The 13,233-nt window shown below is 37.6% G+C and overlaps 2 protein-coding genes across 4 annotated transcripts; both read left to right on the top strand.

Moving 5' to 3' along the window:
* Positions 1-327: 327 nt before the first annotated feature.
* LOC135651271 (probable CoA ligase CCL12) lies at positions 328-10,783 on the top strand. Of its 3 annotated transcripts, none has more exons than XM_065171256.1 (14): positions 328-842; positions 2,192-2,321; positions 2,483-2,742; positions 2,872-3,073; positions 4,455-4,495; positions 5,613-5,741; positions 6,582-6,655; positions 6,740-6,960; positions 7,042-7,136; positions 7,214-7,430; positions 7,529-7,654; positions 9,624-9,722; positions 9,826-10,035; positions 10,241-10,783. In XM_065171256.1, exons 1-14 carry the CDS (start codon positions 568-570, stop codon positions 10,352-10,354), a joined length of 2,193 nt encoding a protein of 730 aa, XP_065027328.1. In that variant the 5' UTR covers positions 328-567; the 3' UTR covers positions 10,355-10,783. The 3 variants fall into 3 exon arrangements, with proteins under 3 accessions (XP_065027328.1, XP_065027339.1, XP_065027344.1); XM_065171267.1 differs by having other exon boundaries at positions 459-842; positions 6,585-6,655; XM_065171272.1 differs by lacking the exon at positions 328-842 and adding an exon at positions 1,948-1,970.
* Positions 10,784-12,296: 1,513 nt separating this feature from the next.
* LOC103981902 (pollen-specific protein C13-like) lies at positions 12,297-13,132 on the top strand. The gene is made up of 2 exons (XM_009398660.3): positions 12,297-12,548; positions 12,624-13,132. The coding sequence occupies exons 1-2, from the start codon at positions 12,386-12,388 to the stop codon at positions 12,950-12,952; spliced, it is 492 nt and encodes a 163-aa protein (XP_009396935.1). The 5' UTR covers positions 12,297-12,385; the 3' UTR covers positions 12,953-13,132.
* Positions 13,133-13,233: the final 101 nt, after the last annotated feature.

Genomic DNA, 13,233 nt, shown 5'->3' on the forward strand with positions numbered 1-13,233 from the left:
CATTGCATCACAGTGATGTAATGAGATTAGAACAAGAATGATTGTGATTCATTGCATTACAGTGAATCTCCAACTATAAATCGATTTAAACCGTTGATACGAGAATAAATAGATGTGATATACCAGCATCCATCGATAATTTGGGTGTAAGATGAGATTTTGCTTTTCTAAACCAACATGAGTTAGATGAACGGTGCTTAATTATTATTATTATTAGTATAAATTAATTATTATTATTATTATTTTTATTGATCGGCATTAATTCTTAATTGATGATTAATTAATACCAAGGTTGTTCTAGAAGCATAACAACTACCGAAGCAAAGCCTTCACGGAGAAGCCCAGGCTGGCTTACTGAGCAGCCTTTCTGTTTGGTTTCTGCTTCCTTCCACCGACCTGCCTCGTTTCCTCCTCACCGAATTACTACTCTGCTTTGCTACCTGTCCTTCCCACATCCGCACACCCCAACTACCGGAACACAACCCCTCCTCCCTCCCTCGCCCCCCTCTCATTGCACGTCCCATTATATATATATATATATAGGGAGGGAGATCTGGTAGAGGGGCGATGGCGAAGGGGAGCGTGTGGGAGATCGGGGTGGAGGACGTGGTGGCGGCGGGGTTGAAGGCGGACGAGGCGGTGGCCTTCCACGAGGGGCTCCGCCGGTTGGTCGGGGAGGAGCCGCGGGAGGGCGCGGAGGCGGAGGTCTGGCGGGCCGTGGCTGAGAGCGGCCTGTTGCTGCCGGCCCACCCCCACCCCCTCCACCAGCTCGTCTACTACTCCGTCTATGCCACGTGGGACCAGTCCGCCCGCGGCCCGCCCCCCTACTGGTTCCCCTCCCCGTAAACCTCTCTCTCTCTCTCTCTCTCTCTCTCTCTCTCTCGCCATGATCTGGTATTCCGACGTGGAAAATGAAGAACAAAAAAATATGTGTTAAAAGGGGACTGATAGTTGAAAGGATTCAAGTTCAACAAGAAGTGCCTTTCACAATCATGATCTATGTCCTATCAGTCTGTGTGTAATCTTTTGCTATGTGCAACCAATTACACGCTTTTGGGCATTATAATATTGTAAAAGTGATGGCCTTTGTGATAACAAGGTGCTCATCATTTAGCTAAGATAGGAGCTTTTCTTGGTGAAGCAGCACTTGTTATGTTAGGCTAACTAAGGGTATTTATGCTTTCATAGTGAATGTGTATATAAAAGAAAAAGGGTGGTCCCGTGCGTGAGCTTTGCGCTGATCCATGCTCTTGGAAGACTCAATAAATTTAGACTCTAAACCTTAAAACAGAGGCTATTTCTGTAATGTTGACAATGGTCACTTAGGTTGTAACACACAACCTTACTATTTCTTTTTAAATTTTAATCTAGTTGTTTTATATTCTATTAAAAATACATGGTTTCTTGATTTACTTTTTTCTAATTTAATTTTTTGAGCTTATTAAGAGCCCTTAGTGAACCAAAGATGATGTAATCAACGGTCATAATTATAGTTGCAACTGATACCTCTCTTTCTTAACATTAGAGAGAATTTGTTAGTAACTCGTTGGGGACCAGAAATTCTGTGAATTGCAATGCATTAGAAGATGTATACCATAGTATGATTTCTAAATAGATTATTCACAATTAAGAAGTTCTATATGGTACACTGATGATGTCCTATGCAAAAGGAAACACCTCTATGTTCAAACTTCTCTAGTGTCCTAATTTTATTTGCATTTATGGTAGATATTTCTGTGAGCATTTTGAATTTTTAGCAACTTCATATCTTTTTATTTTTTTTCAAAAAATTATCATAATTTTTTAGTATATTGTGATTTGTCACTCTATTGATCAATGCTTGTTGTACCGCTTGAGTTGGTATGGTATGAGTGGTATAGACCGATGCGACTAGTGATCAAGGCATGGATCGCTCGAGTCCTCGTCGGTACGCCCCAACGAACCATGTGTTGATACGTCAATACGGATCGGTATGTACCGACCAAGCAAATCCTTGAGACGGGTCCAGTTCTCACAATGATGAACCTTGCTATCGATTACACTCATTTACTTTATTTTGCATTGTTAAGATTTTTAACCTATAATGCTAATGATGTGAAAATTTCTACTAAATATTCATATTCAAATCAACATATATTAACTTTCATGTGCAAGTCCTATAATATAGTACTCAATTAATTTTTCTTGGCAGGATAAACTCTAAGCATACAAATCTTTGGAAATTGATGGAACATCATGGTCCGAAGCTTTTAGGATCATCATATCATGATCCACTTATGAGCTTCAGCCTCTTCCAGAAGTTCTCAGCTCACCGTCCAGAGGTAACTTGCTTTAACTGCATCTATAGGAACTGGCAATACTTTCTGTATCAACATTAGTGCTTTTTTGTAAGGTGTCAGTTACAGCTCATATAGGCAGTGATTTCCCCAAAAGGTTGCAATTGAATATCCTCCACTAAGTGAACTTTGAAATTTTTTCTTAGGTCTATTGGTCAGCTGTGATAAAAGAGCTCTCTGTGGTATTCCATGAGGCCCCAAAATCTGTTCTGGATACTTCAGAAAATTCTAAGAATGGTGGAGCATGGTTCCCAGGTGCAGTCCTGAATATTGCTGAGTGTTGTCTCTTACCAATGGAATCCCAGAAAAGGACAGAAGAAAGTGTGGCTATTCTCTGGAGAAATGAAGGTTCTGATGATTCTTCGATAAACTATTTGTCACTGAAGGAACTTCGTAATCAAGTCATGTATGATTCAATGGAATTATCAATTTGCAATTATTATATAGATTACTGAAATCTATCAGGATGATCATATTTGAACTCTAACAGATGTATGCAAAATAGCTGATTATTTGTTTACCCTATGAGTCACAGGTTAGTCGCACGTGCAATTGATAAAATATTTATGAAGGGAGATGCTATTGCCATTGACATGCCAATGACATGCACTGCAGTAATCATATACCTAGCAATCGTCCTTGCTGGATGTGTTGTTGTATCAATAGCTGACAGCTTTGCAGCAAACGAAATTGCAAAACGGATGGAGGTGGCTAAAGCAAAAGGGATATTTACGCAGGTGAGCATCATCAAGATTATTATTGAACAAAAAGATCAAGAGCATTGGGACCCTTGGGAGATCTTATAATTTGCATTTCCCTAGTCCTTGTAATGTACTTATCACTGATATATCATATGTAAAATGGTGTCTGCGTTTATATGCAATCTTCTTGTGCATCATACACATCTATATGCATATGATAGTCAAATAAAACATGAGCAGATGCCAATGAAAATATTATTCATGAATACTAGGCAAAAACATTTTGAAGGCTTTTAATGATTTTCATCTGTCTTATCATGCTAGCATGATATACTTTGTCAAAACTCCAAGTCATGCTGAGAGTGTGGCAGGAGCCGATGGAGCAGGCGAATGCTTGTTTTGACCATTTAATTATTTAATGAGCATGGTCAACACTAGATCTGCATTACAATTCTGGTCAGTCTACATGATTTGTCCTCCACTGCATGCATGATATACCACAAGTGCATCTAAAGCATTATATAATGGTATCCTCATTCATTGGACCAAAAGTCCTATTAGCATTTGACAGACTACATAACCATGCAAAATACCATTTTCCACATCTTTGACCTGTGCTGGCCAAAGATGGACACCCTAACCATGCAAAGTACCATTTTTCCAATATAGATCTTTTTGTATTTAATATTATTTTTGTGTGTTAGAATGTCTTGTATGAAAGATAGAATCAACAAAGCATGATATAGTGCTTTTGAAGAAATAAACATCAAACAAACATATGGATTCTGTAGAAGCATTTCAATATTATTACTTTGATGCTGAAGCTGAGGGCAAGCTTTGGTTTCATACTGAGGTTTCTCCACAGAATATGAGTTTCCACTCACAGAAATAAGACTCTGCTGCGTAAGATTGCACAAATTGAACCCCCACCCACAACCCCACCCCCCCCCCAGCCTCATGCCGGGCGCATTGGATGGAGTCTCGTGCACTCACTAGTGAGAATATCGTATGCTGGACTGCCCCATACTATGATTCATAAGCTTTCAGAAACTAGTGCATTCATGTTAACTTAATCAGTATGAAGCAAATTGTCAATAGCATGAAGATTATTTTGATTCAAATCACTAATCTTAGATTTACTTGGTAAAGCATGTGGATTTGCTCTAGCATATGCTTCTCAAAGTGTAATTCTTTGCATCAAAAATTGCTTCATTGAATAAGAACACAAGTAACAGAAAAGAAGGTAAAGTATGCTTTTAAATGATGTTTAAAGTAATTGATCCTTGTGCTCTCAAAAATAATTTCAAACATCATGGTCATGTAGTTTTGCTGATCAGTGCAGTGAAAACAAAGTGATATATATTCTTTTTCCTCATTTATTAAGTTGTCTAACCTTGTAATTATTAGGACATTTCAGGACTTCATTCTTCGAGGAGATAAAAAAATTCCTCTTTACAGGTAAGATTACTGATTAGTTGATTCAATTTGTTCTAAATATTTGCAAACCTACATGCATATGTCAATACCCTAGCTTTTTGATCTGTTTCACAAAATTGTATCAGTTCAACATGCTTCTTCTTTTAGATCATTTAGGAACTTCAAAATTATTATGTTGAGCATATTGTAATTTTTACTTGGTAACAAACTTTTCTCTTTACAGGTAAGACTAATCAGTTTACTCAGTTTTAAAGTTTTGCAAATTTACATGCATGTGTAACTACCTAAGATTTTTTAAAATCAATTCAATGTGTTTCTTGCCTTAAATTGTTTGGTGACCTCCAAATTTGAAAGTAGAGCATGTTGTAAATTTTCTCTCACGGTAATGGATGCATCCATCGTCAATACATTTTTCTAATTCCAACATTAAAACTGGTTTTAGGTTTATGATGCCCTCTCTTTTCCTTATTCCCTTGCTTAACTGATTTGATCATGTCAATGGATTATTGTCTTGCTTTAATTCTGACTGTTAGTTGATTGACCTAGGATGCTGTGCACCTGCCGCATGTACAATTTAACACAATATCTATAAATTCTTCACAATGTTAGTTATTTAGGTTCTGAGTGAGGAATCTACAGATTGGGAAGCTTTTGCATTCGAGGGAACTTATTTTGTCAACCTACATTCACCTATGTAAACTTTTCCATGGGCTCAATGTTTAACCTACATAAAATCGTCATGTTTCTGTGAGTCATCTCTTTCCTTCTTTCTCCTCTTTCAATTACTTGTTCTGTACAATTCCTAGTTTTAGGTTTTGTTACAAAAGGAATGATACATACATCCCAGTGCCTGAATAACTTAATGTGGTCTTGTGACTTTTTTGCTAAAAACAAATCACAACCCAATATATGACTCACTGGATATGGTCATACTTAAAAGTTCATAAAATCTTTATTGCTTTCTTATTGCAGCTATACATGTCTTCCAGAGCATTATCATGTAATTTCATAAACAGGCTATTTTTTCACTTTTTTATGTTTTCAAGCCCCATGAATAACTTGTGAATGTTGTTCATTATTTTGCCACATTGAAAATTGATGGCTATCAAAATGTTCATTGATTAGTGTTTTTGTTCAGTCGTGTTATAAAGGGTACGTCATGTGTCGTTATTGTTGTTCCTGCTCATGGCAATGATGTGGGAGTTCAACTAAGAAGCCATGACTTGTCATGGAAAGATTTTATCTCTTCTGCTGGTTCACTTCCAAGGTTTGTCTTGCAACTCTTATCTTATTAAATCGTTTAGGACAGTAACCTAATATAGATGATCATTTTACCTTGGTGCTTGTCACTAGTTTTGTTCAAGTTTATGATGTTGTTACTGAGTGTTTTTTGCTTTACCTAGAATTTATAGAAGCTTCCTGACCCCTTCTTAAATATATACCTAGGATTTTGACTCCAAATCACCAGATGTTTTGTTAATTAATTTGTATGCTAATTTTACCACTCTCGTGATATAAATAAGTATACATTTTGGGGAAGAACTTTATTAGGTCTGCCCTTTTTACCATCATATTTTGGTTACAACTGTTTCTGCTTCTAATTCTTATGTATTTATAGTCATACATACATGTTTAAAGAGTTACCTGCTTGTTAGTGTTGGAAGTCCACTTAATTGCAATTGTTGGTCATGCCTATCTGGTTGTGGTTTCAAATATTTACACCAATATGTTGGGCGTATGTTCAATCCAAAATTTTACACCTCATTGCTGGTTGCAAATGTGCTCAGCTGTCTTTTGTTAGAGTCTGTCTCCATCCAACAAAGGGATTCTTGCAGGTGCATCTATGATAGATGTTCCTCGTGCTCTGGGTATCCTAACTTCATATATTAAGGTCAATATCCTGAAAATACTGTTTACTAATTGGTAATATACAGGTTTATCTAACTGACTAAATGTTTCATTTTTAGTTATACAACATATAAGGTTCGTAATGTTTTTATTGTTCACCATTAAAAATTACTTTCCAGAAATTTGGATTTAGTCTTATTTATGGAAACATCATTAATAGAAAAAAATCTGTTATTTGACAATCTTGGCTTTTGAACAGCAGGCATAACTATCCTCCTGTTTATCAGTCAGCAGACAGTGTGACCAATATACTCTTTTCTTCAGGAACAACAGGTACTCTAGTATATTTCCAGTTTTACTTCTTGTAGAACCTTTTTATTCAGATGGTTCATTTTCTGTTTCTATCAACCCATACAGGAGAACCCAAAGCTATTCCTTGGACACAGATTTCACCAATAAGATGTGCAGCTGATTCGTGGGCACATATTGATATCCAAGCAGGAGATATTTGTTGCTGGCCAACAAATCTAGGATGGGTTATGGGACCGATTATATTGTATTCGTGTTTCTTAAATGGTGCTACTCTGGCTCTTTACCATGGATCTCCACTTGGACGTGGTTTTGGAAAGTTTGTCCAGGTAATGTCTGCCAAAAGATTGTACCAATGTGCATATGCATTTATTAATCAATTTTGGGTGATCATTGAAACTATTCTCTAGGATGCATCTGTGACAATGTTAGGAACAGTACCAAGCCTAGTCAAATATTGGAAAAGCAGCAAATGCATGGAAGAGCTTGACTGGACCAGGATCAGGTACTTTGTGTTGATGACTATATATTTTCTCCAATGCATGCCTAATAGTATAGCATTCTATGCAATCATCCTTGCAGGATTTTTGGTTCTACAGGGGAAGCCTCTGATATTGATGATGACCTATGGCTATCTTCCCGGGCTTCCTACAGACCAATTATAGAATGTTGTGGTGGGACTGAACTTGCATCTAGCTACATCCAGGGAAGCTTGTTGCAGCCGCAAGCTTTCGCAACATTTAGTACTCCATCAATGTCAACAGGATTCATCATTTTTGATGAACAAGGAATTCCATATGTAAGATGTTTCCCTATAAAAATTAAATATATGGGAAGAACAGCACTTGATAACTGCATTTAGAAAATACAAATGATATTTTGTGGCCTACATAACAGCCGGATGATCAACCTTGTGTTGGAGAAGTTGGTTTGTTTCCTCTCTACATGGGATCTACTGATAGGTTACTCAACGCCAATCATAAGAAGGTTTACTTTGATGGAATGCCTACATACAAAGGAATGGTATGTAATTAGGTTACTTTTAGCTAAAGTATGTTGTTTACTACATATTTGCCTTTTCTGTTTACATTATCCGCTTCCCTATTCATCAACAGTTTGAAATATAGTCCCCACTGCAAGAACTTAATATCCAAGTTTTCTTCTGATATTTGCAGATGATTTATGTTACCTCCCTATATTACACTGTTTTTGGAGAAAATGATCCACAGGATTATACTTCTTATCACAAAAAAATTTCCAATTGCAAATTTTATACCCTCTCCAAACCCTGTTGGCAGGAGTCTTGCGCACTAAACTGCAACACTCTCCTCTTTTTGGGGCCAAATTTTAATAATATGTTAAAGAATCATAAACATCATATTTATTAAGGAGAAGGCAAGGAACATTTGAGTAGCCTAGTAATAAAAAATACTTCTATCATGAGCACATACAACAGGAACCTGATTTTTGTTGACATGGCTTCAACAGGTGAGTATTAGGATCATCATGCTAACATGGCTTCAGCAAGTGGGATTGTAACCTGGTCTTTATCACTTATATTTGTTGCTTATTACTTGTTGAAGTTTCTAGTAGGTTCTATACCTTTTTATTTATCTTTTTGGAAACAATATCCGTAAGTTTTTGCACATAGTACACAAAAACTGTAGTATGAGAGCAGTAACTGTTTGTGGTCTGTGTGTCAAATCTTGTGAATCATGATGAACTTCTAGAGCACAAGGAGACAAAGATTGATGAGGTAGTATTAGTTTGATGGCAATGGTACCCCTAATATTTCGTAATACTTGTGGGATCATAGAGAGCTAAGTGGACTGATGAGGATGTCATGGATTTGAGTAGATCAATTGTGGTTTCGCAAGAGTCCCACATTAGATGTGGACTAAGATGTGGGTAGTGCAAATGACTACCCATTCTCAAGGAGCACCTTCTGAAGGCCGCCTGGTTTTGTTCTTAGGTCTTAAACATATGATCTTCACAAAATATGTACCGTTTCAACATTTTACCAACACATGGTCACACTATGGAAATTAAATCTTTAAGCCATCTTTTGCAACTCTATATTTTATGCCATCACGTTAGGTGATTTGGCAGGTCATGAAGAGATTGGCCCTCCTGGTGGACACTTTCTTAACTCAAGAACTCCAGTTATGTGATAGTCCGAATCAGAATGGAGCATGTCATGATAATCAACTTATGCTCATCAAGAAATACTTTAAGAAAAAGATATGGGGATGTTCTGCTTTTGCCAATGACATGGTAGTCGCTACCACATGCTCATAAGAAATGTATGACAAAATTGTTTACCAGATTGGCTCTAGTAATGTTTAGTCTCATAGCGTGTGCTCATGATCAGTTAACAAGGACCAGCATGCTGGTATGCTGTATCTCGAATGATCTATTCAATTGCGACCTCTGTAATGCTCATGTGAGTAGTGTAGTGGTTGAATCAACTGGGTAATCATAATTAAGTAGGGATGAGAGGATTGATGTTGGATCCCCAAGGAGAAATGATTGGCATCACCATGCGCATGTCATACTGCACACATGACTGTTTTTAAACAAATCTCTCAATTTTAGTTTCTCTGTTACTATTTTCATCGCTGCAATCATCTTGTTTCATTCTTCACTTGTTACAATGCATTGTACTGCAGTACACTTGAATCATGTCAACTTTAAGCTGGAACGCACTGTTTACCTTTCCCATCTTTATGACTTTCAAACATAAAATTAATATCTGATTTGACTGACCTTAGTATTTCAACATCTCTTAGTGATTCTCATATGAAAGTTTTCACATGACTGCAACAGTTGAACTGGGTTCAGGTGATGACTCCATTGGTCATTTGTCTTGCCATATGTGGATCATGAAATTTACTCAATTTAACACCTCAATTAAATGAATATTAAATGGCAACCAGTAACCATTAGATGTTATCTCTCTCTTAAATTTTCTAACGTGCTAATATGGCTCCAGAACCTTCGAAGACATGGAGATATAATTCAAAGAACAGTGGGTAATTATTACATTGTCCATGGCCGAGTTGATGACACCATGAATCTTGGAGGCATTAAGGTAACAACCGTGCCAAAATATTCCAAGTATTGTCCCATTTCTGAAGTAAGCATAACATCAGATATGTTCTTAAATGGTAATTATAAATGCCTGTGACTACCAGACAAGTTCAGTGGAGATAGAACGTGTATGCAACAGAGCTGATGAAAATGTGTTAGAGACAGCAGCAGTCACCATTACATCCAATACTGGAGGCCCTGAACGGTTGGTTGTGTTAGTAGTTCCTAAGAATCAGTCGGCAAAGTGCGATCCTGAGTTCCTGAGGACTAAATTCCAGAAAGCCATCCAGAACTATCTCAATCCTTTGTTCAAGGTATTAATGCCCCTCCTAAGAACCTTCATGGTGATATATTGTCTATCTGAACTATTTGTATCCATTTTGCTATAATTAAGAGTAGAACAGTTCTTGACCATACCAGTAGTCTTTTTTTTTTTTTTTCCAATGAAGCAGAAATTAGTATGTTTATATTATGTTAAGGTTTTAAAAACTCTGTGCTTTTCCTGACTCCACTTATCAGGTGAGCTTTGTGAAAGTTGTCCCAGAGTTTCCTCGTACCGCTTCAAACAAATTGCTGAGGAGAGTCCTCAGGGATCAGCTGAAACAAGAGTATCGAACCTACAGCAGACTATGACAGGATCAGTTTGGAGGACTCGACCCTATAATTTGGCTTCAGATGCATCAGAAAAAGGTTGGTCAGCCATCATCACTTTGCAATTTCACCTACCCTGCTATGCTCACTGCAATGCCACGAGGTATATAGGCAGATGGTGGCAGCATGGTGCATGCCGTAATTTGGAAGTAGATTAAACATGGAGATTACAGCCATTATGCCTCGCTTAATTAGGAGAAAGCTTTGTAGCCAACCTTCAGTGTCTTATGTCTTAGTTTGGATGTTCAGACTGGCTTTTCACTGCATTATTCCTCTATATAAGGGCTTTGCTCTCATCTACATGCTATATGATTGGTTAGCTATGTTTGGTGTTTACATTTACTGCCTCTAGCAGTAAAAGCAATATAAACGGACTGGATTAATTGCTTGGGATGATCCCATTACCATTCACCTTCTGCCATGTTTTTCTTCTTTTTTGGTGTGACAAAAGTGAATTGCAGCTTGTAAAAAATGGGAATTTACAGGTCTGATGCCCTCAAATTAGTTCTTTGGAATATCTGAATTGCAGTGTCCAGTATATGTAGTGTGTATTTATATATGTTTATATTCTGAACAGGAATCCAACGGCTGCACAAAACCACGAATATTGATCTTTGATTTGATGCTTTTATATTGGGCAAAGAGTTGCTGAATGTCACAGACGTTTCTCACTCTGAACTCTAAACGTGGCTCCCAAAATTAATATGATTACAGCAAGCTCAGAAAATAATGAGTAGAAAGGCAAAATGACTGACAAGAAGGGAGATGATACATCTATAGCTTTCGAAATCATTATACATTAGTTAGATCATTTAAATAATTCATTTTAATTATCCTAGCTGCAATCTCTTTTTATTTTATTTTGCTAACACATTAGCAAATTTATCCTTTTAAGTTTGGACTCAATTTGTAAGAAATTCAAAAGCACAGCTTTCAAAATCATTATAAATCAAATTACATACATATTTGATTAAAAAATTCATTTATTTATTTATTTTTTTTTTTTTTATGAAAGCTTTTAAAATCTTTTTTTTTTCTTTTAAGTTGATTGATCATGCAACCATGTCGATATCCATTGTTTTCTTAAATTGGTAGGAAGTATGACTAGTTTCGAAGAAGCTCAAAAGTACTGCTTTCAAAATCATTATACATCAATTAGCATATCAACTCTGTGTGTTTTTAAATAAAGTATTTGTTTAATTTATTCTAGTTAATTATTTTAATTATAGTAGCTCTCAAAATCTATTTCCTTTTTCATTTATTTTAAATATGCAGTAGCAACTTTTCCTTTAAGTTGACTGATCACGTAAGCATGTCGATGTTAAGGTACTAATCAGCTCAGCTCGTAAATATTTTGACAGATACCAAATGTTAAGGTGCCATTCCTTTTTTTAATGGGATATAAAATGTATGACTTAAAGAGTTTGGGCCACTAAATCCATGGATCTCATAGTTTGGTGACCTCATGTAAATTAGTATATTATATAAGAGCATTTTCTTTATGAATGGGGAAGTTAGTAAAAGGTTCCTTTTAAATTAAAAATAATAAAAAATAAAAATGGATATTAAGATCATAAAGGAGCACTAGTTTGGTTCAACATCTTATTTTGTTTATCCATATAATGGAATATTTAATTGCCAACCAGAAATCAAGCTCAAATTTTACTCTCTTTACACATAAGCAAAATGTTAGCTTTAATGATGATCATAAATTACGTAAACAAAAAGCTCCTCATAAGAATATTATACACTCGCATTAAGATCTCATAAACCGATCCATAATCCTCGCGAAACCCATGCATACGTGCCTCGCCCCAATGGTTTGTAGACCGAGTCATCATCCATCCATCCTTCCCCCCAAATCACTCTCCACCACACACACCCACACGCACACGTTAGTGCTACACTATTTAAGGGGACGGCGTGTGACTTGAGCCTCCATCTCCCTCCTCTCGCCCTCAACTTGCCTCTCTTCCTCCTCGGCACCATCTTGGAAGCACACCTGTGTCAGCCATGGCTAACGGTTCTCATGCATTTGCTGCCACCTGCTTCCTCTTCGCCTTCCTCAACGCCGTCGTCTGCGTCGTCTCCACACCCGACATCGTTGTCGAAGGCCGCGTGTACTGCGACACTTGCCGTGCTGGTTTCGAGACCACCGCCACCGAGTACATTGCAGGTCATCATCTACCAAACTAAACACTTACAGGTAGATCTGAGATCTTAATGCTGAGCAGTCCTTGTGGTGTGGCAGGCGCCAAGGTGAAGCTGGAGTGCAAGAACTACACGACCGGGGAGATCATCCACACCAACCAGGCGACGACAGATGCGACGGGAAAGTATCAGATCACGGTGGTTGACGACCACCAGGAAGAGACCTGCCAAGTGACGCTGATATCGAGCCCTCGCAGCGACTGCTCCGAGATCAGCGAGGGGAGGAACAGCGCCCTCGTCGTGGTCACCCACAACGTTGGGATCACCTCCGGCGTCCGCTATGCCAACTCCTTGGGCTTCCTCAAGGAGAAACCGCTCGAGACCTGTGGCCAGCTGCTGCTGCAGTATGCTTTGGGAGTTGACGGCTGAGAGATGTGTGTTACGTGACAACCAAGGCACGGTTTCAACGTACTGCTAATTTTGATGGATGCAGCAAAGTTGTCGCTGAGGTTGGGAGATGTTCTTGATGGATTGATTCATCGATCGCCCGATGCGTTCATCATTCTTGTCGTGTGGTGATATTATTAATCGATCGATGAATCTTATTTATGATGTTGGTGCTAATGTCTTACATTAACAACATTGGTCCGACGGATCCTTTGAAAAATACATAAACATAAGGATCAAAAACTTTTATCATACAGAAAATA

The sequence above is a fragment of the Musa acuminata genome, chromosome BXJ1-4, assembly GCF_036884655.1.
Source record: "Musa acuminata AAA Group cultivar baxijiao chromosome BXJ1-4, Cavendish_Baxijiao_AAA, whole genome shotgun sequence".
Taxonomy (NCBI): Eukaryota; Viridiplantae; Streptophyta; class Magnoliopsida; order Zingiberales; family Musaceae; genus Musa; species Musa acuminata.

Coding starts and splice junctions, on each gene's coding strand:
- LOC135651271 (XM_065171256.1), top strand. CDS start 568: ATGGCGAAGGGGAGCGTGTGGGAGATCGGGGTGGAGGACGTGGTGGCG. Junction 5,742..6,581: donor TCTGCTGGTTCACTTCCAAG/GTTTGTCTTGCA, acceptor GCTTTTGAACAG/CAGGCATAACTATCCTCCTG. Junction 10,036..10,240: donor ATCTCAATCCTTTGTTCAAG/GTATTAATGCCC, acceptor TCCACTTATCAG/GTGAGCTTTGTGAAAGTTGT.
- LOC103981902 (XM_009398660.3), top strand. CDS start 12,386: ATGGCTAACGGTTCTCATGCATTTGCTGCCACCTGCTTCCTCTTCGCC. Junction 12,549..12,623: donor CGCCACCGAGTACATTGCAG/GTCATCATCTAC, acceptor GTGGTGTGGCAG/GCGCCAAGGTGAAGCTGGAG.